At 54.3% G+C, this 22,513-nt stretch overlaps 1 protein-coding gene across 2 annotated transcripts in view; it reads right to left on the bottom strand.

Annotated features, from left to right (window-relative positions):
- Nucleotides 1-22,513, bottom strand: part of MAN1C1 (mannosidase alpha class 1C member 1) — a 149,658-nt gene that overhangs the window by 22,648 nt on the left and 104,497 nt on the right. For both annotated transcript variants that reach the window (XM_061148246.1, XM_061148247.1), the window contains 4 exons: nt 14,698-14,813; nt 12,226-12,306; nt 7,577-7,671; nt 1,840-1,966 (listed from right to left, as the gene is read on the bottom strand). In XM_061148246.1, coding sequence (XP_061004229.1) covers nt 1,840-1,966; nt 7,577-7,671; nt 12,226-12,306; nt 14,698-14,813 — 419 coding nt within the window. The remainder of the gene's footprint in view (nt 1-1,839; nt 1,967-7,576; nt 7,672-12,225; nt 12,307-14,697; nt 14,814-22,513) is intronic.

The raw sequence follows: 22,513 nt of genomic DNA, 5'->3' as shown, positions 1-22,513 counted from the left end.
CATGGGTTTCAGGGCCAAAAAGTCCTGGGTTTGAGTCTCGGCTTAATCACTAACCAGATGGATGACTCAGGACAGGTGATTGAACCTCTCTGAGTCTCAGTGTCCTCCTCTGTCAGATGGGGATAAAAGAAGTCACACCTCACCGGCTTGGTGGGAAAATCAGAGACACTGTACAGTGCCCAGCACATCGTAGGTGCTCAGGCAGTGGCATCTCCAGTCTAGCAGGAACTAGAGCAACTCCTCAGCTCACTCCTCTCTGAGCCAGCCGGGGTATTCCTAGAGGAGTCTGGCTCAAGAGCAGTGGAAATAGGGAGACTGGGGGCAAAGACAGCCTGGAGTCGGGCAAAAGGACCAGAGACCAGAATATAAGATTCATCAGAAGTGGGATTGAATTTACTCCATGAGCTCTGGAGGTGGGGTGTCCCAGGAAGGCAGAGACCTCTCAATATAAGGAGGAGCTTCTGAAGGGAGGTCTGACAACATGAGGGGCTGTTTAAGGGTGGTAGTGAGCCCCAGGGCAGAGGAAGTGATCCAGGGGTTGAAAAACTCTTCTTGAGATTCTTTAGAAAGCTTGGGTGGATTCCCACATTGCATAAGCGGTGGTCCTCAACCTGGCATCAAAAAGCACATGGGTGCTGTTTTTTTTTTAAAAAGACTTTTTTTTTTTTTCCCGATGTGGACCATTTAAAAAATCTTTATTGAATTTGTTAAAATATTGCTTCTGTTTTATGTTTTGGTTTTTTGGGCATATGGGATCTTAGGTCCCCGACCAGGGATCAAACCCACACCTCACCACCCTGCACCAGAAGACAAAACATTAACCACTGGGCCTCCAAGGAAGTCCCGTATGGGTGCTTGTTTAAAATGCAGATTCCTGGGCTTGGAATGACACTCAGAAACCTGCTTCTTCACCAGCCAGCGTGCTAGGTGATGCTTTGAGGCAGGTTGGCTGACGTAAGCCTGGGAGCCACCGGTAGTGTGTGACTCTGTGACCTGCTGGCTCCCTTGGCATTCTAAGAGACTAACACAGGACCAGGGAAGAGAAGGCTTTGGCAATGGGGGGTAAGGGGTGGGGGCGGTGGTCTGCTTCCCGGAGGGCAGGGCTTTATGTCCCTACGGGGCCAGGACTCGGGAAGGGACAAGCGCCATCAGCGGGTGGTGTGTGTCCACTTTCCTTCTTTGGGTTTAGAGTTAGATCTACGGGGACGCTTCCAGATGGGACTGCCCCGGGCTGTGACCCTGAGAAACCGTTCCTTCCGGAGGGCTTCACGGGGCAGGGGCATCTGTCAGGAGGGACAAAGGCCTGGACGCTGGCTCTCTGCACCTCTGTGGTCTTAGCCAGCCCGCTAACTGAGAAGGAACAGACGTGAGCCTCTGCCGCGGAGGGAAATCGCTTTGCCAGCCTGCTGACAACATGAGCTAGACGGGCGTCTGGAAGCGCTAAGGCAGGCAGATCTCACCGAAGAAGTTAAATGTCTCTGGAAAGGGGACTTCGGTGCCGGGTGGCCAGTTCCTGCCAATGCAAGCTGGTGCCTAGATTTCCCTGGTTGTACTTACTCCGGATTTCACACGTGTGTGGTTGCCACCGAGCTCACACGTGTACCAGGGAAAACCTTCTCGCTGGCAGCCATGTCACTTCCCTGCTTACTCCTTGTCCTCACCTTCCCTGCCGCCTGGCATCGGGTACAGTTAGGCAACTATTTGCTCCTCTGGCCCTGGCTTCGGGCTTTCAGCTCCCCCGCCCCCCACCCTCAGCTGGCCCGTGCTCCATCTCCCTGTCAGAGGCTGAGTGCTCACCCTCTGCTCTCTGCAAGGGAAAGAAGGAGCGGAGAGACTTGCCTTTTCTGCGAAGACCTGGTTGCCAGAGAGCTGGGTGAGGTGTAAGAACTCCAAGTGCAGGGATCCAAACTCCGCCAGGATGCTGCTGCTCCCTGCCATGGCCCAGCCCCAGCTCCTGTTGGAGCCGCTGAAAAGACAGAAGCAGTCGGGGTCACCCCCTGCCGGCGGGGCTGGCTCCTCTGCTCCGTGGGGGAGCACCTACTATGTGCTGAGCACTGGACTAGGAGCTTCACCATACCATCCCAGTGAATCCTCCCTGGGGGTTGATACTGTTCGTACCCCAGTTTATCTGATGAGGATGTTCAGGTTGGTGAGAAACTCGCCTACAGGTCATTTAAACCCAGGGCTGTCTGACAGGCAATAGTCTTCATTTCTATGGTCAAGCAGCTCCTGTGAGACGTGTGGGCTCTTGAAGGACATGAGCAGAGCTGCCTTGGTGGCCAAGACCTGGCACAGACGTGATGCTAAATTTACAGGCGATAGGGATAATGCTGTCAGGGACCACAAAGAGCCCCCAGAACATTCTATTTCCACCCACTTGTTCAAGGGCAGCTGATGGCTCACAATCATTGTTGCTGCGTGTGGAGGGTAAATAGTGCATGACTGCGGTCCAAAGTGCGGGATGACGAGAGGGACCCCGCTTGGCTCTTTTTCCTTCCCTCCATAGTCACTGCTGCCCATGGACTCACAGCGGCCCCCATCTGGAACTTTGTGGAACCCACACCTGAAGGGTGGATGGCTCTTCTAAGACCACCCACCAGGGACTACTAGGCCCTGGGAAGTCTGAGGTTATGGATGAAAGCAGCAGGGGCTCTCTGAGCAAAGGTTTCCCTGCCACAGAGATGCACGCATCTCATGAACACCTTAGATGGATCACCAGCATGCCTTGGCGACCCCGCCGGAGAAGGCTGTCAGCTAACTGCGTCCTCCCTTTCCTTGAAAGTACTGGGTGCTTTCAAGGAGGAAGAGTGGAGGCAGGGCCTCGGGTAATCCTCCCATCTGCCCCTTTCACAGGTGAGGAAACCAAGGCACAGGATGGTGACGTCACTGCCTGAGATCACACAGTTAAGTGGAGCAGCTGGGACCCTGGCTCCCCAGTAGCTGGCCTCTGTCCACCCTCTGTCTCTCAAGGACAGGACCTAGGAGGGCAAGCGTGGGTCTGGGAGGTCACAGTTTGCCAGCTGAGGGGCCCTGCTTTATCCGGGTGGGCTGGGGCTCCCCCGAGGTTGCCTTTCTCCTCTCTGATGTGGTTTCAGGGAACTCTTGCAGCAACAGATGGAATCGAGTTCAAGGATCTTTTGGGGCAATGACCTCAATAAACACACCTGCTTCCTTGGGTATTACTCTGACTCTGGGCAGGTGGGGAGGGAGGGGTTGCACACAGGGCAAATTTGAGTTCTAGATAGTAAATAGAACAGCTTCCAGATGCAGGCACTGGGGCGGGCTGTCCACATCACGACTGCATTTAAAGCCCACAAGTTTAAGCACCGTTAATCCCTGAGAAAAACAGAGAGGGAAGTGAGCTGCCTTTAGAAGCTCAGAACCAGTAGGTGGTGGAGGCAGGATTCGAATTGAGATCTGTTGGCCTCGGCCTCAGAGGGACCCTCAGGGGTCCCCCAGATGGCCCCATGTCCACCCCGAGAGAAGGGGAAGCTGACCCCTCTGTGTCCCTCTTCCCTCCAGGCCAGGAGACCTCTCTCTCCAGCCTGTGACCTCAGTGGGAGCCTCAGGCACCCACGGAGGGCTTCCTGAATAATTGATGCTTCCTGCCCTGGCAGAGAAATTCAAGGTAAACAAACACACAAACAAAAAAGCCCCAGCCATCATCAGCAGTCTTTTGTTCTCCTTTTCCTTACAGGAGCCTCTCCTTCCTTCCCCTCCCTCCCAATGCTCACCCTCCCAAGTGGACCTTCAGTGGTGGAGTAACCCCGGGCAGGGGGCGGTGGGCCAGGCACTTTCCTTTCTGCACCCTGGTCTCACACACTGGCTACCCAGTTCCTAGCCAGGGGACCTCAGGCGGGTCAGGGAATTCCTGCAGACCCGGGTCTTCTCATCTCCACACCTCAGAGAGTCATGGTAAGTCACAAATTACACATGCGATGACTGTCATTGTAACCATTACGTAATAATGCACATTAAATTATGTTGTCTGTTAGAGTTAAGTTCTTGATATGTGCCAGGCAGCAGCGGTATCTTATTTTACCTTCACAACCAACTGCAGGGGTAGATAGCAAGATTCTTTTTTCACAGGTTAGGACAGTCAGAGTCAGAGAGGGGAAGACACTTTTCCAAGGTCACACAGTAACTGAGTGTGTTAGCTGAGCTGAAACCAAATCCAAATCCTAGGTCCTCTGTGCCCCTAATGCATCCGTTCTGGGCGGCATCCATTCGGAGACCAGGAGGTCTTCTGATCAGCCTGTGACTGGTGGGCTGACGTAAGTGGGTCTGCTCCCCTTCCTGCCTTTTAAGCCTGCAAGTGGGCTTGCAGCCTGCCTTCTCTCCCCTGGCGTGAGGGGCTGCTCCATAATACCCCTCCCCAGCCTGGCAGAAGTTTCTGTGTGTATACACATGTGTATCGTATCAACACAATCATTAATTCTGGAACCAGACAGAGACTGGATTCTAATTTCTAACTTTGCTGCTGTGTGACCTTGGGTAAGTTACCTTACCTCTCTGAGTCTGTTTCATCACTTTAAAGTGGGGTCCATGTGGTTGCTGTGTGATGAAGAGAGAGAATCCATAATGTCGTGCCTGGGACACAGTGACCATTTGACAAACTTGCATAATTATTACCACATGGATGCATGTGTGTGGCAGAAGTGTGCACTTGTAAACACATATTTGGGTGTGAATCTGTGCACATAGGGATGGGACAGCGTGTGTGACAAAGGTGAGCCTGGATCTCTGAGACTTCATGATTAGGGTGAGTGGCAGTGGGGTGCATGCGTGTGTGTGAGCCTGAGTGTGTGAAAGCTACCTGGAGAGGCTGACTCAGCTGCAGAGGCCCTGGGACTGGACACCTCCCCTCTTCCAGAGTCCAGTGGTCCTGCAGGTCAGAGGTCACGGCTGCCCCCTGCCTCTGCCTCCCAGGCCTGCCGCCAGGGAGGAGGAATGGTCACGCTCACTCAGGGACCACCAGCCCTCAGGGTCCTCCTCCTAGTTACTGCCCCTCCTCCTGGGGCCCCAGGCAGAGCTGCCCAAGGCCAGCCCCATGCTGGGCAGGGGCAGCAGCATGGACCCCGCTTGGCCAGCAGGCCCTGTCCAAAGGCAACACTCAGCACCACGCCCCCAGGGCTGTATACATCCCTGACGCTTTCCCTGGTGGAACCAGGATGCATTTTTAGCAACAGACTCTCTTACCGAGAAAATGAGAGGGAGGTGTTGCCAGGAAATATGCATTTACATACATATGTATACAGCACCGGCAGCATGCAAACAGCCTAAAAATAAATGCGCTTTCTTAATCAGAAATGTCAGGATCTGTGTGAGATCAGGTCTGGGCTCTGAGGGACCCGGAAAAGGCAGGCGGCCAGGGCCGTGGTGTGTGGGGCTTGCTGGGGGTCAGGGGAGGTGGGTGCCGCATATGAGGAGGGAGGGGTGCCTGAGCTAAGGTCTTATCCCGACCCCGGGCAGGAAGGCCCAAGAAGCTAGACCCAGGACAGAGTCAGAATCACAGGGTGCTTATGTCTTGGCTCTGAGACATCTGGCCATGTTTCTCCAGAATCAGTGTTTGTGGGAAAGGAACCTGAAAAGAGATCCAACTGTCCACCTCTGAGAAGTCAAGCCTGGCACCGAGACGGTGCTTCGATGGGTCCCTAGGGTTCCTCGCTGGCCTGTTACTGAGGCTGAAGTGACATCACTCCCCAGGAATCCTTTCAGACCAGAGATGGTAAGTCAAGATGCCCAGCAGGCCGAGTCCCCTCTTCTTTGCAAGGTCCTAGAGGGTGGGACCTCCTCCAGAAAGACAGGGGCGGTGGGGACTCTATCTGAGCCCAGAGACTCTGCTTACCCTCCCCTGTGGGGCTGAGATTCCTGAGATAAGAAACTCCTTCTGGAGATGGGACAGGAAGTTCAGTGTGATGGAAATATTACAGCCCTTCCCCCAGGGTCGGGCTGTAGCAGGGCCTAAAGGACAGCCCCAGAGGGCTCCCTGGGTGCCTGGGGATGGGCTCGTGCCTTCTACTGAGACTCCTGGCTCTGTTCCACGCAGCGATGGGCAGCAGGGTTCCTGCCTGAGGGAGGGCCAGGTGGGCATCAGGAGCACAGCTGTTGATCCGTAACGAAATGACTTAAAAGTTGGCCCCATTACTTGTGAGCTAGAAGACCTTGGGCAGCAGCCATAACATAAATACCAACCCTAAAGGACTGCTGTGCGGAGTGTGATAGGTGAGGTGATGAGCGAAACTCTCGGCGTGACGCCAGGCACAGAGTGACTGCTCAATAAACGTCGGAATCAGCAATCATCAGAGTCGGCCTCTCGTCCCACACACGGTGCCTCACGTGAACATGTGCGGAAGGAGTGAAAAAGCAAGGGGACAGGTGTCCTGCCCTCAAGAAGCTCCAGGGCTGGTGGGGGAACGTGGAGGACAGGGGAAATGAGGGCCACACGAAGCAGAGAGGGTGCCTGGTGGCCAGGCGAGGTGAGGATGCTTTTGGCTTCTGGAGAAGGTGGCATCTGAGCTGGGCTCCGATGGCCAGAGAAGTGGTGAGAAGCCCAGGGGACAAAAAGATGGAGGGCAGGTAAGGCAGTGGGGTGCACAGCGGTCTCCAGGAGCAAGCTGCATGCTCCTCAGTGGATCTTAGGGCCTGCTGGCCACTGTTCCCTTGACTTTCATCCTCCTCTTCCCCTCTGGGAAGCAGTGGGATGCAGGTAAGTCCCCGAAGGCTTTGGAGCAGGCTGGAGCTACAGCCTGGCTCCACCTGCTCCAGCCATGTCCCCCAAGGTCCTGTCCACTCTGGCTCTGGGACTTGGTGAATGTCCAGAAAGACAGTAGCTCCCACACTGAATTAAGCAACCCATCGGGAGGGAAAATGATGGAAGCGGCCAGTGAAAATCAATGGCCAGTAGAATGAAGCATACCCATGGTTTCTTGCTTAGTGGAGTCACATGCGATATTTTGGGTCTTATCCAACACTTCTGGTATAATCCACATTTTTTTGCGAGGAGAATTTGCTTTTATAGGGGGGACTCACAATAAATATTATTGAAAATAGAGTGGGAAGTCTTGGGCTCATGCCCTAGGTGGCCCTTTACTGGCTTATGTGACCTCAGCCTGGGTTTTTCCTCCTTGGAGTCTGAGCCTCCGTGGGGTCGATGTTTCAAGAAGCCCCTCGGGGCTCCTGAGACAGCTCTGGAAGGGGCTGAGGGTGAGGGTCAGCAAACCAAGGTCCCTCTGTCCATGGTCCTGACTCCCCAGCGGCTGCGGGTTCCTGCCTGTGGTGGGAGGTGTGATGTCCCTCCTGGCCAGGGATCCCAGCGGGGGAGGGAGGTGGTTGGGGCACAGCTGTGGGGCTCTGAGTAATGGCAGCATTACAGGCGGATCCCAGAGGCACGGCGACCCCCTCTCCACACCAGGAAGATCAGGGGAGCCCTCGGCTAAGGCTGGCTTTCACTATGCCATCCACTCCCTGTGATTCCCACACCAGAATCACCCCCCTCCCCCCATCACCACCCTGTGCCTCAGTTTCCATGCAGATGCAGCCAAAGCCACAAAGGGGAAACCAGAAGGCAACCTACCTTTTGAAGTTCACCACGCCTTTTGGGATTCCCGTGGGGGTGTCGAAGGCTGGCAGGAGTTTCTCTCCCAGCTTGATGGCCTTTATCCGGAACACCTGGAAAGGAAGGGTCAAAGGGCACTGTGAATCCTGGCAGATGAGTCCACCAAGGCTGCTGGACCCAGAGTGGGAGGGTTATTAGGCTCCGGGGTCAGACAGGCCTGGATGTGAACCGGACTCCATGATTTTCTGGCTCAATTCCCCTCCTCATTTATAAATAATCAAGGACCATACTACATTCCTCAGAGGGTTGCTGGTGGCAGGAACATCAGATAACGGTTGTAAAGCACCTACTGTGGTGTCAGGACCAGGATGAAAAGGCTCAGTGATGATGCTGTGATCAGGGTGACCGTCGGGAAGACGGAGCAATCAGGGCAGCGGTACCAGTGTCCGCGCCAGCCTGCACTGCGGCACCCGAGCAGCCCAGGCTGAGCACACGGGAAGCACCTTCGGACAGGGTGTAAGGGGCACTGGACTGGGAGCTCCAGGCCTTGCTCCCCAACTTGGCTTCCGTGCGCTTCTCAGCAAACCTCTGCCTTCCCCCATGCTGTAAACCCAGGGGAAGGGCCTTTCCCCGCTGACATTCTGCCCACTGGTCCTGTTTCAAAGCAGGAAAGGTGAATGGCTAACCCAGGGATAAGATGGCTAGGGGGGCCCTGCCCAAGGCTCTGGGCCCCTCAAACTGTTCTGATTAATTCAGAATTACCTGTGACCCTCTGAAGAAATAAATCATCAAGGAAGTTGCAACAACTTAACTTCATGGCTATTTATTCCAGTGTTGTTTACAATAGTAGAAAAAGTGGAAATACACTAAATATCAAGTAACAGGCAAATAGTGAAATTATGGCTTTTAAGTGCAACCACTGAAGTGATGTTGGAGACGGTTATTTTATAGCAAAAGAAAGGGGTTTATGATCTATTAAGAGAAAATATTTCACAATGGTGTAATTCAACTTTCGCATGAGGAAAGGTTGGGAAAACGCTGAAATATTAACAATGGTCTTCCCAAAGGACTAGGCTCATGGAGGATTTTTATTTTCTTCTTTTGGTTTATCTCTATTTTCTGTGCTATTTTTACAATAAAAGAAAACCCACAAAAACGTTATTTATTTTTTTAAAAAATGAGATGCAAGTCCCCAAGCAACCACTCCTGGTGAGACAACAAGCATTTCCTTTCACTTCGGGGCTCCAAGGGGGTCTCAGTGCACTGACGCCTGTGTGTGTCGTTGCAAGATGAAGTGTTCCTGAGGTCTCTCCTTCTAACACATGCAATTTATAGCTGCTCAGGCAGCCGTCTGGGGACCACAGTAGAGAAGGAGTTTGTGACCACCACCTGGGATGTGGATTAGAGGGCTCTGTGGAGAGGTGTGGGTGGTTCTTGTTTAGGAAGGAGGGTGGGCGGGACGGAGGGAGACGCAATAATTGCACCTGGGAACTGGCTGTGATGGGTGAGAGAGATGATAATGTCCAGTGCCAGACAGTGGGTCCGAGAAGTGGGTACAGGGGCAGCTCGGCAGAATCCCGAGGGAGTTTGTCTAGACACCAGATTCCAAAGCCTTGAGTCACCCCAGAAGCCACTGGTTCAGTAACAAGGGGCTCTTGTTTGAAGGTCCTAATATCTTCATTTGACCCCCAGGGGGGCTGAGCACAGAGGCACAAAGGAACCCACAGGGACCTGAGAGAAGGCTGGGGCTCCAAGCTGCCCTCTGCTTGAGGACTCCACGCTAACTCCTCTGAAATGCTCCTCTCTGCCAGCAAACCGCATCTCCTTTGGAAGGCCCTCCTGCTGACTGCTACAGCAGGGTCTCAAGCATCCCAGGGAGGACGCTGGGGGACTGTGTAGATAGGAGTAGTACCATGGGGAATAGAAAGCCGGTCCGCCTTATCGTTTGGAAATGATGTGTCTTATCTACGTGGCCTTCAATCCTTGCCACAGCCTTGGGGAAGACAAAACCGAGTCTCAGAGAAGCAATTTGCCCAAGGTTGTGGAGCTCTGTTACGTGGCTCTTTTCCAGGCCACCACGCTGCCTCACCAACACAGAGAGATTCGGTCTCAGACAGTCATGATAATCAACGGGCAGTGGCCTCCTAGCTCCAGAACAGAGGTGAGAGAGACCGGCAGGAATTATGTGCCACAGAGTGGAAAGCGCTCTGGACTGGGAGTCAGAGCCCAGGTTTGCTCTCCCAGCTGGGCAGCTGCGTGACCTTGGGTGAGGCATGTGCTGTCTCTGAGCCTCCTCTGCACAAAGGGACAGTGATGTGTGCCCTGGCTGCTTCAGAGAGTCTTCTAGAAATCAGAAGAGAGGATGTACATAAGTGAATGTGCTATATAAGCTGTAAAGTGCTCTGAGAATCTCACTCGATGCGGCCGTACCTGTACTTGTCATTCTCCTGGGAGCAGAGTCTCAGGGACTCTACCTCCTGCAGGTCCCCTCTGTAGCAAGAAAGGCCTCAGCACCGGAAGGGATGTGAGGGTTCCTTCATCGTTCATTCCACAAACACTCGTGGGAACAGCCCACCCCACAGATGGGTGAAACGGAGGAGGAGAGGGGAGGGCATCCTCACCCTGGTGTGGCCAAGTCCCGGTGACAAGCAGTGATGCCGGGCCAGGCTGAGCAGAGGCTAGGACCCAGGCCGTGGCAGGAAGGCCACAGGAGCCTGTGTGACCTGCACCAGATGGCGCTCTAGGTCTCGGTCTGCACACCTGCCAGGGCAACCTGGTCTCTGCCACGTGGAGGGAGGGGTCCAGGAGGCGTGTCTGGGGGGTCGAGGCAGCGCCAATCACCCAGGAGCCTGCCTGCTCGGGGGCTCTGCACCGATCAGATCAGGCTCTCTTGGGGCCTCCTGGACCACGGTGCTCACACCACATCCCACTGCCTGCTCTGCCCCCCAGAAATCATTGGTCCCACACCCACCCCGGTGGGCCCTGAGCTGTATCACTCCTCCCCCATCGTGGACAGGAGGCTGGGGAGTGCCTAGGCAGAGCCTGGTGCCTTTCTCAACTCCACGTCATTTTCCTGTCCTGGGGTTTTTCAAATGACATTCAGGCATTGGGTGGCTTGCAGGGTTCCCCTGGACCATCAGTTCAGTTCACTCGCTCAGTTGAGTCTGACTCTTTGTGACCCCATGGACTGCAGCACCCCAGGCCTCCCTGTCCATTACCAACTCCCAGAGTTTACTCAAACTCATGTCCCTTGAGTTGGTGATGCCATCCAACCATCTTTCTCTGTTGTCCCCTTCTCCTCCTGCCTTCAATCTTTCCCAGCATCAGGGTCTTTTCCAATGAGTCCGTTCTTCGCATCAGGTGGCCAAAGTAATGGAGTTTCAGCTTCAGCATCAGTCCTTCCAAAGAATATTCAGGACTGATTTTCTTTAGGATGGACAGGTTGGATCTCCTTTCTGTCCAAGGGACCCTCAAGAGTCTTCTCCAATACCACGGTTCAAAAGCATCAATTCTTTGGCGCTCAGCTTTCTTTATAGTCCAACTCTCACATCCATCATTTGGGGACAAATTGGTACAAGCAGGAATCTCTGCTTAGGAGATCAGGCTGGAGGGAGAGGGGCCCTGAGTGACTGCAGAGATCGAGGGCTCACTGCTGCCTCCACACCCCTGGCATCCGGGGAAGCCCAGTGACTTCCTCCGACAGCGGCAGCAGAGGCTCCCCGCCGGCAGGGAGCAGGACCATTGTTTGTCTCTAAGTGGACAGAGCAGGGATGTGCAGAGCACTGCAGCCCTCTGGGTAATGGACACATGACTGACGGCTGACCCATGTGCTGGGGACTCAGCCAGCTTGCCCCTCAATCCTCAGACACTCCCAAGGGATGAAGTCCCCCCAGCTCTGTGATCTCAGGGTTCCTTACAGTGCGGAGAACATGGGCTCTGGAGCCCTTCCATCTCATCCCATTTCATAAGAGCTCTCTGACTCCATGGGCTTAGGATCACCCCACGGAGGGGAAGGCAGGAGGCCCAGGAGCGGGAGAAGGAACTTGCTCAAAGCCACAGGCAGGTGCCGCATGCGGGTGAGAGGAAGGTTTTCCTACTCCGTGCCCAGGGCTCCACCTTCTCGCCCCACTTCAAGGCTCTCCTTCTGGAAGCCAACGCAGCTCACCTGGGCTGAGTGGCCAGCAGTGGCTGCTCACCTCCCTGGTCAGCCCCTTGAGACCTGGAGCTGGTGTCTGGCCCTGGAGCGGAGGACAAGGGATGGCTGTAGAGCAGGCCGAGGCCCAGGGGCCCGAGGCAGAAGTGGGGAAACAATGGTCTTGGCTTTGTCAGTCCTGAGAACCAACATGTGTGAAAACCAGCCCAGCAGCAATCCAAGCCCAGAGCAAGCCCGGATGTTGAGGGTTCCACGAGGGGAGCTGTGCAGATGGTGAGCAGACCCAGCTGCTGCCCTTAAAGATTTACCACCGACTCTGGGAGCCAGTTCTGAGCAGCAGAGTGGACAGGCTGGACAGAAGAGGAGGCAGAATCTGCAGGTGGCCCTATGGAGATGGGATGTGGGTCCCCTGGAACACCTGTTTCCTTGTTGGTAAAACAAGGGGGGTGGGGTTGCTGTTCTCCCAAGCCCTCTTCAGCCAGGATGACCCAGGGGCCTCAAGAGGCCAACTCACCTCCTCTCCCGTCAGGTAGAAGGCTGAGAGGAGTCCTCCAATGTACCGGATGTTCACTTCGAACAAGGACGCTTCTCCGCTCTGCAGGGCAGAAAGATGGGGAGGGGAGAGTGGAAATACATGAGATCACCGCAGGGCTCCCTGGGGCCCACTGGGCCCTTGAGATAGGTCATACCTGCCACCCACCGCCTCTGCCCCACTGGCCTGGCCACACTTGGGCCAGGCTCCAAGCCCTTGCCCAGCAGGCCAGGCTCCCCGCGGTGGGGGTTTTCAGAGCAAAAAGCGAGAGGGATCAGCACCTGCCTGGCGGCAGCTACCGCACATTTACAGAGTTCCAAATAAACACTGGGCTTGGCTTCCTTCCCCGGCCCTTGCCAGAGGCCATCGGAGCAAAGTTATGCCTGGCTGCTCTCCAAGGAGCTCGAGAACGCGCCGGGGGAGCTGCCGGCTGAAGCTTAGCCTGAGGACCGACCAATCCTCTCCCAGTCTGGCCCCCTCCCCTCCCCGAGGGACCCCCCCCCCCCTTGACTTCGCAGGAGGCTGGTGTGGTCCTTCTTCGGGGTAACAGGGCAAGCAGAAGGTTCTCAGAGGAGGTTCTGGGGCAAAAGGAGGGCTGCCAGGCAGATCTTGACGGGCAATGAGCACTTCCTTAGCCTCCACTCTGTAGCCCTCAGGCTACACCCACACTCGCCTTCAACACTGTTGTTTTCTTTCTGAAGCCTGGACGGCAAAGCAGGGGTGTCAGAGCATCGTGCCAAGGCCCAGATCTGGCTTAATATTCCACCTGAGCCACTCACTTGGCTTTCACACTTTGGGCAAGATATTCAGCCTTTCCCGCTCCGAGTTTCCTCCTCCTGAGCAGGTGGATAGGAGATGCTGACTGGGCAGGGGAGAGGCCTGCGCAGTGCCTGTCCAGGGCTGGGTGTGGCTCCATAAAGTACCTGCTATTATCCCCCCCTTGCTTCCGAGGGCTCCCTTTGCACGCTTCCCACATTGCAGTCTTTTGTTATTGACGGCAATGATGGCCATCCTTTTATCTGGGAGAGCTTTTCCATTAACAGAGCACTTGCAAAGCTACTCCTCTCTTTTGCCTTCCAGTTCTTGGTGAAGTCATCACTCCCACCTTTCAGATGAGAAAGCCCAGTCTCAGAGAGGTGAAGAGCCCCCACCTGGCTTTCTTCCAGGGACACTCCCTAACTGTCCCCGGGCTGCCTGAATGTCCCTAGGCTCCCCAGCCCTGCCACCACCCGGCCCCTTGGGCAGCTGCCTGCGGCCCACTCTATTCCCACCATCTGCTTAGGGGTCCAGATGGGCTATGGAGCCACTCCTTCCTTCTCCCGCCTCTGCTCCCATAGGAAATGGGAGGATTCTGAACTTCTTCCTCTCATCCAGACTGGCAGAAGTCATAACAAGCTTTGAAATCATCGCAGGGAGGATGGCATCACTTTATCCACACTGGACTTCACAGTGTGTTATAAAATGCTTTTTACAACCCTCCATGGTCGTCCATCCTTACAAGCCTGTGAATTAGGCACCAGCATCGCCCCGTCTTTCGGGTGGGAAACTCAGGCCCAGGAAGGTCACATGACTTTTTCCCAGCCTGCGGGCCGAGCCGGAGGCTCCCCTGTAGCGTCGCTCTCCCAGACCTTTTCCACTCTGTCTCTCTGCCCTGCTCCACTGTGACACGGTCCCCTCTAGGAGCAGAGGCGTCCACTCTGCCAGGAGTTACAGGAGCCGTCCCAGTTCACAGCAGGACCTGTCATTCGTGGAGCCCCGGCTGGAGCCTGATGGTGGACTTTGACGTGGCTCCACCATCTGTCTCCACGTCCTGCTCCCCCAGACCACCTAAACGGCTTCTCCCTGCGGGGAGCTGAGACTGCCAGGATGGATCTGTCACTTTAGTCCAGGCTGGGAGATCACTGGGAGAGGCAGGCATCTGGTATTTAAGGCGTTTGTACCATCCATACACGTGAGCAGTCCCTCCCCAAGGTCTGGTCCTTGAGGTCCTGAGCAGGGTTGCCTGCAAAGGCTGGAGACCAAGAGGGTCCCAGACCTGGCCATGGGCCTCACACCAGATGGCCTCCGTGCCCCCTCACCTGTCTCAAGAGGGCAGCGCAGGGGCACGTAGGTGCGAGCTCCAGCTCAGGGAAGCTCCAAGCAGATAGCCACCTCTCCCTTCCCAGAGTCGCTTCCCCTGTTGCTGCTGTTCTGTCTAATGGATTCAGCCCCAGAAGGAGCTTCCTGGGTGGGAGCAATGTGCCTGGAGTTCAGGCTAGTAAATACTCATGGGCTGGCGGGACATCCCCCACCTTAAGGCTGGTCACAGGGAAGGGCACTTGGCACAGAGTGTTGGGAGTCCTGGCTCTGAGAATGCCCTGCTGGGCAGCCAGGGTCTCAGAGACGGGAGGCGAGCTGGTGGCTGACCTCTCAGGCCCCTTCCAGTCCTAGTACCCCAGGAGGTCTTGGGCTCACCACGTTCAGGTGGAAGCTCTCTTCGACCCAGGCCTTGGCCTCCTGGAACTCCTCCTTCAGCTCCATGAGGTAGAGGGTGTCGAGGGAGTCGATGACCGTGGCCCCGCTGAGGCCTCCTGCAGGCACAGAGGATGCAGGGCGTGACCCAGGGTCATTCTCATCCTTTCCACCCCAACCATAAGCCACCATTCGCCAGGCCTCCTCTAAATACCCAGGCAGGCTCCCAGGCACAACTCGGGGAGACCCCAGGCCACCAGCCTTTAAAGGCACATCTGGGACCCAGAGTCCTCCCTTTGGTTCCTCCTCAGGGCAGCAAAGAGAGGGTGGTGGGTCGGGGAGACAAGTTCAAGGGCTGAGCAGCTTCCCAGACCTTGGTTCACTTTTCCATCTGCAGCAAGTCAACTATCAGCGCCAGGTGGGCACCTACCACTTTTCTGTGATGCCGCAGAGTGAGCAGAAGGGTGGGTGAACTGGTATTTAGTCTACAAAATCTTTAAAAATGTGCTAGTCCTCTGACTCTTCAATTCCATTCTTTATTTTATGCTAAGAAAAAAGATGTTCATAAATATTTACCCAGGAAAGTATTTATTGCAGTAACATATAATGGGTGAAAAAGTGGAAAGTGAAAGTGTTAGTCGCTCAATCGTGTCTGACTCTTTGTGACCCCATTATAGCCCACCAAGCTCCTCTATCCATGGAATTCTCCAGGCACGAATACTGCAGTGGGTAGCCATTCCCTTCTCCAGTAGATCTTCCCAACCCAGGGATAGAACCCAGGTCTTGCAGGCAGACCTTGAAGGCAGATTCTTAACCATCTGAGCCACCAGGAAAGCCCCAAATATAATGCATAAAAGTTGGGGGGGAAAACCTCCAAGTCCAATAATAGGGCATCAGTTACACAAATTGTGGCCCATGTACAAACTAGGACACTATGCATACATTCACATAAGTGAGAAAGACTATTAGTTGGGGAGATATTCACAGGATCTGATAAGCTAAAAAGATTAAATTGGAAAAAAAAAAAAGCAGAGTATAATTTCTTTACTGTTTGCCAGTATGGACAAGCTGGTACAACAGAATTAAGTCTGGCAGGAAGTGATTCAGTGGTTATCTCTGAGGGTGAGGATTACAGGTGCTTTTTGATTGCTTCTAGCTCATGGATTATTTTTATAACCAGAAATTTATTTCTGCCTAAAAAAAAAGAAAAAGGAAAGACGGTTTGAGCAAAGAAACCAAACACATACACAAACTAAAGAGTCCATGGCCACCCCTGGGCCTCAGACTCCTGTCTTGGGAGTAAAGGCAGAGAAAACTGTACAGTTTCCCCCTCACAAGCCAGACAGAAAAGCAATGAGAAGACCTCCCCATGTGGGACAACAGCGCGTGGCTTGTAGAGGATGGTGAAGGAGGAAAGGGGGGAGAAAGATGTGTTTGGTGCCACCTGGAGGGCTTCCTGGAAGAGACGGCAGGCTCCCATCAACTCTGTCCTACAGTCATCACAGGCAGCAGTAACTTTCTTCAGGGACTAGGGGGTAACTTAAAAGGAGTATTGATCGTTCAGTGTACTCCTTGCAGAGGCTCAAAGCACTGAGCCGCGCAGGCTCTGCCTTCCCCCAGAGGCCGCCAGAGCTGGCCAATGGGTGCTGAGCCCCACTTGAGTTTGAAGCACGGCTCTGTGGGCCCTCCTGCATTCAGAGCTAGTGTCTGATCTCCTTAATTAATGCTTCCCTAACTGCTCACTTGTGTTGACTTTGCAGAGTAATTCCTATGAAACTCAAACACTTAACCACCTCTCTAGGCCGGGCAAGGTCAGATAAAAGGCGTGCCCTGGAAAAAGATGGGAGGTAGACCCGGGAGAAGTTGGCAGAAAGTTAAATCTGGAGGTTAAAGAGCCATTTCCAGGGGGAAGGGTTTTGCAAGGAAGAGTAGAGGGTAGGGAGGGCTGGCGGGGGGTGGGTGGTGGGGGTGCGGGGGAAACGACTCGCTTCCCAGTCCAGAGGCGTGTGTCCTGGGATGGCTTTGGCATTTGGGTTGAACTGAATTTCCAGAATATCAACCCCTCCCACACTTAAGCATTAATAGGAAAACATACTCAAAGCCAAACAAAATTGATCTTTTCCTGGTTTATCCCAGCTGCTTCCAGGCAGGTGTCCAAGGCCGAACACAGTTCGTGGGAACTCTGGACCCTCCTGAGGTGCTCAGGCCTTGGGACACGGATGGGCCACACGTGGACAGAGACATGCCCAGACCCAAGGGTGCTGGCCTGGCATCCACGCTCCAGGCTCTGATGCCGGGGCCCCCTTCCCGTTCACCACAGGGCCTCAAACCTGAGTTCTTTAGGGCCTGGAGGAATTCTTGAGATCCCCCCTTGCCTCATCCCTAGGTTTCATAGATGAGGACCCCAGAGAGATCCCCTTAAAGTTTAGGCCAAGGGAAGAGAGAAGCCCCGGGCTGGGCCACATGTAATATGTTTTCCGTATGAGGGTGTCTCGGTTTGCTGGGAAACAATTTCGGATCTGCTAGCTGAGCCCGCTTCCTGGCGGAGCCCGGAGGCTGCTCCGACCAGTGAGAAGAGAAGCCCAAGCTGTGTGTCCTTCAGGGCCAAGGGCGAGGCAGCCCACAGTATCTGATTCCTGGATCCTGTCTCTGGGCTGGCGGGTGTTTTCACCCCGTGGGCCCTCCGTCTCCTGGGTTGACCCTGAGCCCAGAGGCCCCGGGACCTCGGCTGGGCCAGGAGGGCAGCCAGGGCGCCTTGTGATCAGCTGTGCTCCCGAACACTCCCGAGGCCGCTCACTAAGAGATCTGTTGGCAGGGTTCTGCCCTGGCTCTCAGCTTCCTCTCACCCCGCCCCCCGCCACCACCCTGCTGGGCCGCAGGCCAGCAAGTCACTTATTGGAAAGCTTTTCGTTTCAGGCCAGAGGTTACCTGGTGGCCCAGCCGCCAGGCAGGAAAGAAGGCATGATCCCGAAGTCAACTCTATCTGTACCTGCGGCCTGTCTGGGGTGGCTCCCCCAGGGAAAAGGAGATCCGTCCGTTCAATCAACAGGCCCACAACTTGTCAGGAAAGAGCCAGAGGGGTGCAGAGAGTCAGGCAGCTGGCTTGGCAGCTTCCCTGGGCTGGGGTAGCCCACTCTCCCAGCTCTAGCTCTGAACTCGTGTTCACAAAGGACACCGCTGGCTCCTCTTTCTGCCAGGGCAGGAGGCAGTGGTAGTGGCGGTTCAGTGGCTAAGTCGTGTCTGACTCTGGCGACCTCATGGACTGTAGCCCTCCAGGCTCACTCTATCCATGGGATTCTCCAGGCAAGAACACTGGAGTGGGTTGCCATTTCCTTCTCCAGGAATCGAGGCAGTGGGGTCTGTTAAAAAAACAAAAAAACCAAACCACAGCTCTGGGTTCAAATCCCAGATTGGGTCAGCAACACATCTCCTCTAAGTGCCAAAGTTCTCATCTGTAAAATGAGGTAAAGACCCCTGGGCCGGGGTACTGGGGAGCCACTGAAGGTTCCTGAGCTGGGACAAGGGTATCATATAATGCCCAGCCTAAATACACTTGTATGTGTCTGGCACAGAGTAAGCGCTTGACATATCGGTTCACTGCTTTTATTTCTGGGGTCCCTTAGCTCACCTTGAAATGCTGGTCTGGCCCAGGGAGGCATGGGTTCACATTCTGGCTCCGTTATGTGTGACAGGGCCAGTCACTACCTCACTGAGCCTCGTTTTTCTCATCTGCAAGAGGGGGAATACGGCAGGACCAACCTGGTAAGGCTGCCGGGAGGGTGAAGTGTGGCGGCAGATGAAAAGGAGCTGGCACGATGTTGGGTACACGTGCTTGCCTCTACAAGCAGAAGTGTGGCCCTCTGTCCCCAGTTGGCCCTGGGCAGCCCCTCCACAAAGTCTTCTAGGGTCACTGACGCCTTGTGACCCTCCTGCATTACGGGTTTCTCACCACCCCGTGGGCACCAGACGCAGCTTGTAAAAGTCTTGACCTCAACTTAAAGGAAAAGCGTCACACGGGTCCCACCTATGTCCGCTGCTTCCCACCCCTGACTTGGCTGTGCATCTGCCTCCAAAAAGCTCTGCCTGCCTCCCAGGCCTCTCCGATTCACCCTGTACATTGTCACCTTACCTGTCTTCCTAAAACCAGACCCACTGTGCCCCTCCCCAGCTCAGGAGCCTGCAAAGGTTTTGCAGTGCCCATGCAACAACTGGGGACAGGGGGTGAGGCTTTTTGGGTCTGAGTCCAGTGGATCTGGCTAATATCATCTCCCATCCAGCTCTGCTTCCTGGACACAGGCTGCATGCTCTGGCCTCCCTACATTTGCATGTGTGGTCTCCTCTGACAAGAGAGCTTCTCTGTGCATCTGGGCACATGCAAAGCTTTCACCTTCTTCAAGGTCATCTCCCACGGGCAGCCTTCTCTGATTGTACCCAGCCAACCTCCTCCTGCCCAGAGAGCTCCCAGAGGACTTTCCCAGGCCTCCCACTCAGGTGTCCTTCATTCCTGCCCTGTACTGTACTTCGCTGAGCAGTACATTCCCACTAACTAGACTGAGAACTCCTTGAGGCCAAACGCTCCCAAGGCTTCTCTCACACCCCTTCCCTGCAGCCCCGAAGACCAGAGCCCCCAACCCCAATGCCACCGACCATTCCCTGCAGCCTCAGCACCTGCCCTGACTTCTGTGACACTTCTGCAAACTCTGCTAGGGATTGTCTTCCCCATCTCCCCTTCTCCTGGGGGATCTAGAGCCCGCCCAGTGCCTCCTCGGCCAGGAAGCCACCATGATCCTCCCCCCACAATCTGCATGAAGTCTTACCCTCCCGGAAAGGTCCTCACCAGCCCCTCGGGGCCCACCCTCTAGGCTCGTGCACGCTCATCTCCACTCTCATCACCATAACGGAGCTGTCCATCTACTGCCCTGTCCTCTGTAACAGCAGGGGCTCAGTCTGCAGCAGGGTCGCCTCCAGGCTCAAGAGAAAGCGGCCAGTGGAGTGGGCTGACAGGAGGGAGGAGACCAGGCTGGCTGTCTCCTGCACGGACTCCCTGCCTCGCGCTGGCTCTGGGGTGGGTCTTGGCCTTCAGGACACCCCTCTTCCTCTTGCTTCTCCTTCTCACCCTGTGGTTGCTTTTTCCCAGTCTCCTCTGCCGGTTCTTCCTCATCGCCAGGCCTTGAAAGCCTGGGGCTCTGTCCTTAGGCCTCTTGTCTGTTCTCCTTCCTCTTCTTAGTGACTCAATCTGATCTCATGGCTTAAATACCATCCACATGCTGATGACTCCCAGATTTAAATATCCAGCCAGGACCTTGACCTCCAGCCCAGACTCACTATCCAACATGCCTTACTCACACTTCCACTTGGAGATCTAGAGACACCTCGATTGTAACTTGTCTGAAGGCAAACCCTGCCCCTCCCTCCCAACCTGCCCCTCCCACAGTCTTCCCACCTCGGTGAATGCCAACACCCTCCTCCCAAGAGCTGTGGCCCCAAGCCCTGGATTCTTCATCTCTCGCCCCCACATCTTATCCCGCAGCAAATTTTGGTGGCTCTGTCTTCATAAGAGCTTCAGCCTCCACCCACTCCTCACCTCCTCTGGCCTTCCACCTTCAGAAATGCAAGTCATGTCATACCTTTCCTCTGCTCAAAACCCTCCCAGCACCCCCCCCCCCCGCCACTGTCTGGGGGGCTGTGATCCTGCCCTGGCTTCCTCTCTCTGCCTGGCCTCCCTCCCTCCACACCAGCTGCTTGTTGCTCCCGGAGCCCTCCAAGCCCTAGAGCCTTGGCCTTGGCACTTGTGATAGTTCTTCCCTCTCCTTTATTCCTGGCAACGTTACACACGGATCTGCTTCCCTGTTTACTGTCTCCCCAACGGAGTGTAAACTGCTGGAGGGGAGGCTCTGTTCTGTGTACTGCGGTCCTCCACTGTCTAGAACACTTCCTGCCCATCACAGGTGCCTGATGAGTATTTCGGAATAATGGGGCCCCTTCCCGGGGCAGGGAAGGCTTCAAAGGGGCTGTGGCTCATTCATATCTTTCCATGTTCAGCTACAGTCTGGCACCCAGAGACATTAAAGGTAAATGTGTGGGTTGGACAGACTGAACCTATCACGTGGGCATCTTCAGTGACCATGTCCAGGGCAGCTTAACTCTGTGCTCTAGGAGTTGGTGCCAATAGACAGAGGAGACCCTCCCAGCAGGCTGTGGCCAGATCAGCCAGAGTGGTTGAGCGGGTCCACACCACTGCCCTGTACAGAGCTATCTATCTCACATGTCAGGTTCTACAGGGGAATGGACCCTGGGACCCCATGGCCTCCTCCCCTGGGGGCTGCCTGGCCATGAACCACCTTGCCCTGCTGGACTGTGGTTTGTATAGTCTCTCCTAACTCTGCCATATTAATGATGATGAGGTTTTTATGTGACATTGTATTAGCGAAGAGAAATGGGTCAGGCTGGGCAACATAAGCTCCAGAAGGAACATTTAGATAGGAAAAAAAAAAAAAAAAATCACCCAAGGCGTAGCCTATTATCACAATATCCCCAGAGCCAGCTACTAATGGTTGCATTTAATTTGATGATACAATCCGGAGACTTTTCTTAATCTGTAAAGCAACAACACAAATGTCTTTCTCAGCTTCCAAAGAAACCACTGTGGCTGTGGGGCAGGTTGAGTTCCCAAAGATGGATTCCACAGGACGTCCCATCCCACAAGAGAACCTCTGCCCACAGCTCCTCTCCATGAACCTGGGTGCAACTTTGTGACTACCTGGAACAACAGAATAAAGCAAAATGGATGATGTGCTAGTTTTCAGGCCCAGACCTTAAGAAACAGGCAGTTTCTACTTCCTATCTCTTGGAATGCTGGCTCTTGGGACCAGCTACCATATTGAGAGGAAGCCCAAGAGAGCCCACGAGGAGAGAACACGTGGAGAAGCCATACGTATGTTATCTGACGGACAGCCCATCTGAGCTTCCAGTCAACAGTCTGCATCCATTCCAGATATGGGAATGAAAAAGCTTCCAGAAGGTTCCAGCTATCAAGTCACCCTCAGCCTTCAAGCTTTCCAGGTTAGGGGCCATATAGCCTGGCAATGAGATAAGCTGTCCCCATTGTGCCCTTTCTGAATTCTTAGCCCACTTGATCTGTGAGCATAATAAAATCATTGTTTTAAGCCAGCAAGTTTTGGAGTAATTTGATATGCAGCAGTAGCAGCGGAATGTTCTGGGTTTCTATGAGGATGAATTAAAGCGATATCCCCACTACCCCAAAGTACAATGTTTAAAACTACCTGAGGTCGTCTGTGAAAGAGTGAAAAAGGAGAGTGAAAAAACTGGCTTAAAACTCAACATTCAAAAAACTAAGATCATGGTATCTGGTCCCATCACTCCATGGCAAATAGATGGAGAAACAATGGAAACAGTGACAGACTTTATTTTCTTGGGCTCCAAAATCACTGCAGATGGTGACTTCAGACATGAAATTAAAAGATGCTTGCTCCTTGGAAGAAAAGCTATGACCAACCTAGACAGCATATTAAAAAGCAGAGATATTACTTTGCTGACAAAGGTCTGTCTAGTCAAAGCTATTGCTTTTCCAGTAGTCATGTATGGATGTGAGAGTTGGACCATAAAGAAAGCTGAGCACCAAAGAACAGATGCTTTTGAACTGTGGTGTTGGAGAAAACTCTTGAGAGTTCCTTGGACTGCAAAGAGATCCAGCCAGTCCACCTTAAAGGAAATCAGTCCTAAATATTCATTGGAAGGACTGTTGCTAAAGCTGCAACTCCAATACTTTGGCCACCTGATGCGAAGAACTGACTCATTA

Source organism: Dama dama, chromosome 8 (assembly GCF_033118175.1).
Source record: "Dama dama isolate Ldn47 chromosome 8, ASM3311817v1, whole genome shotgun sequence".
In the NCBI taxonomy this organism is placed as follows: domain Eukaryota; kingdom Metazoa; phylum Chordata; class Mammalia; order Artiodactyla; family Cervidae; genus Dama; species Dama dama.
Note: the sequence above shows the minus strand (reverse complement) of the source record. Positions and strands in the feature narration are given on the sequence as shown.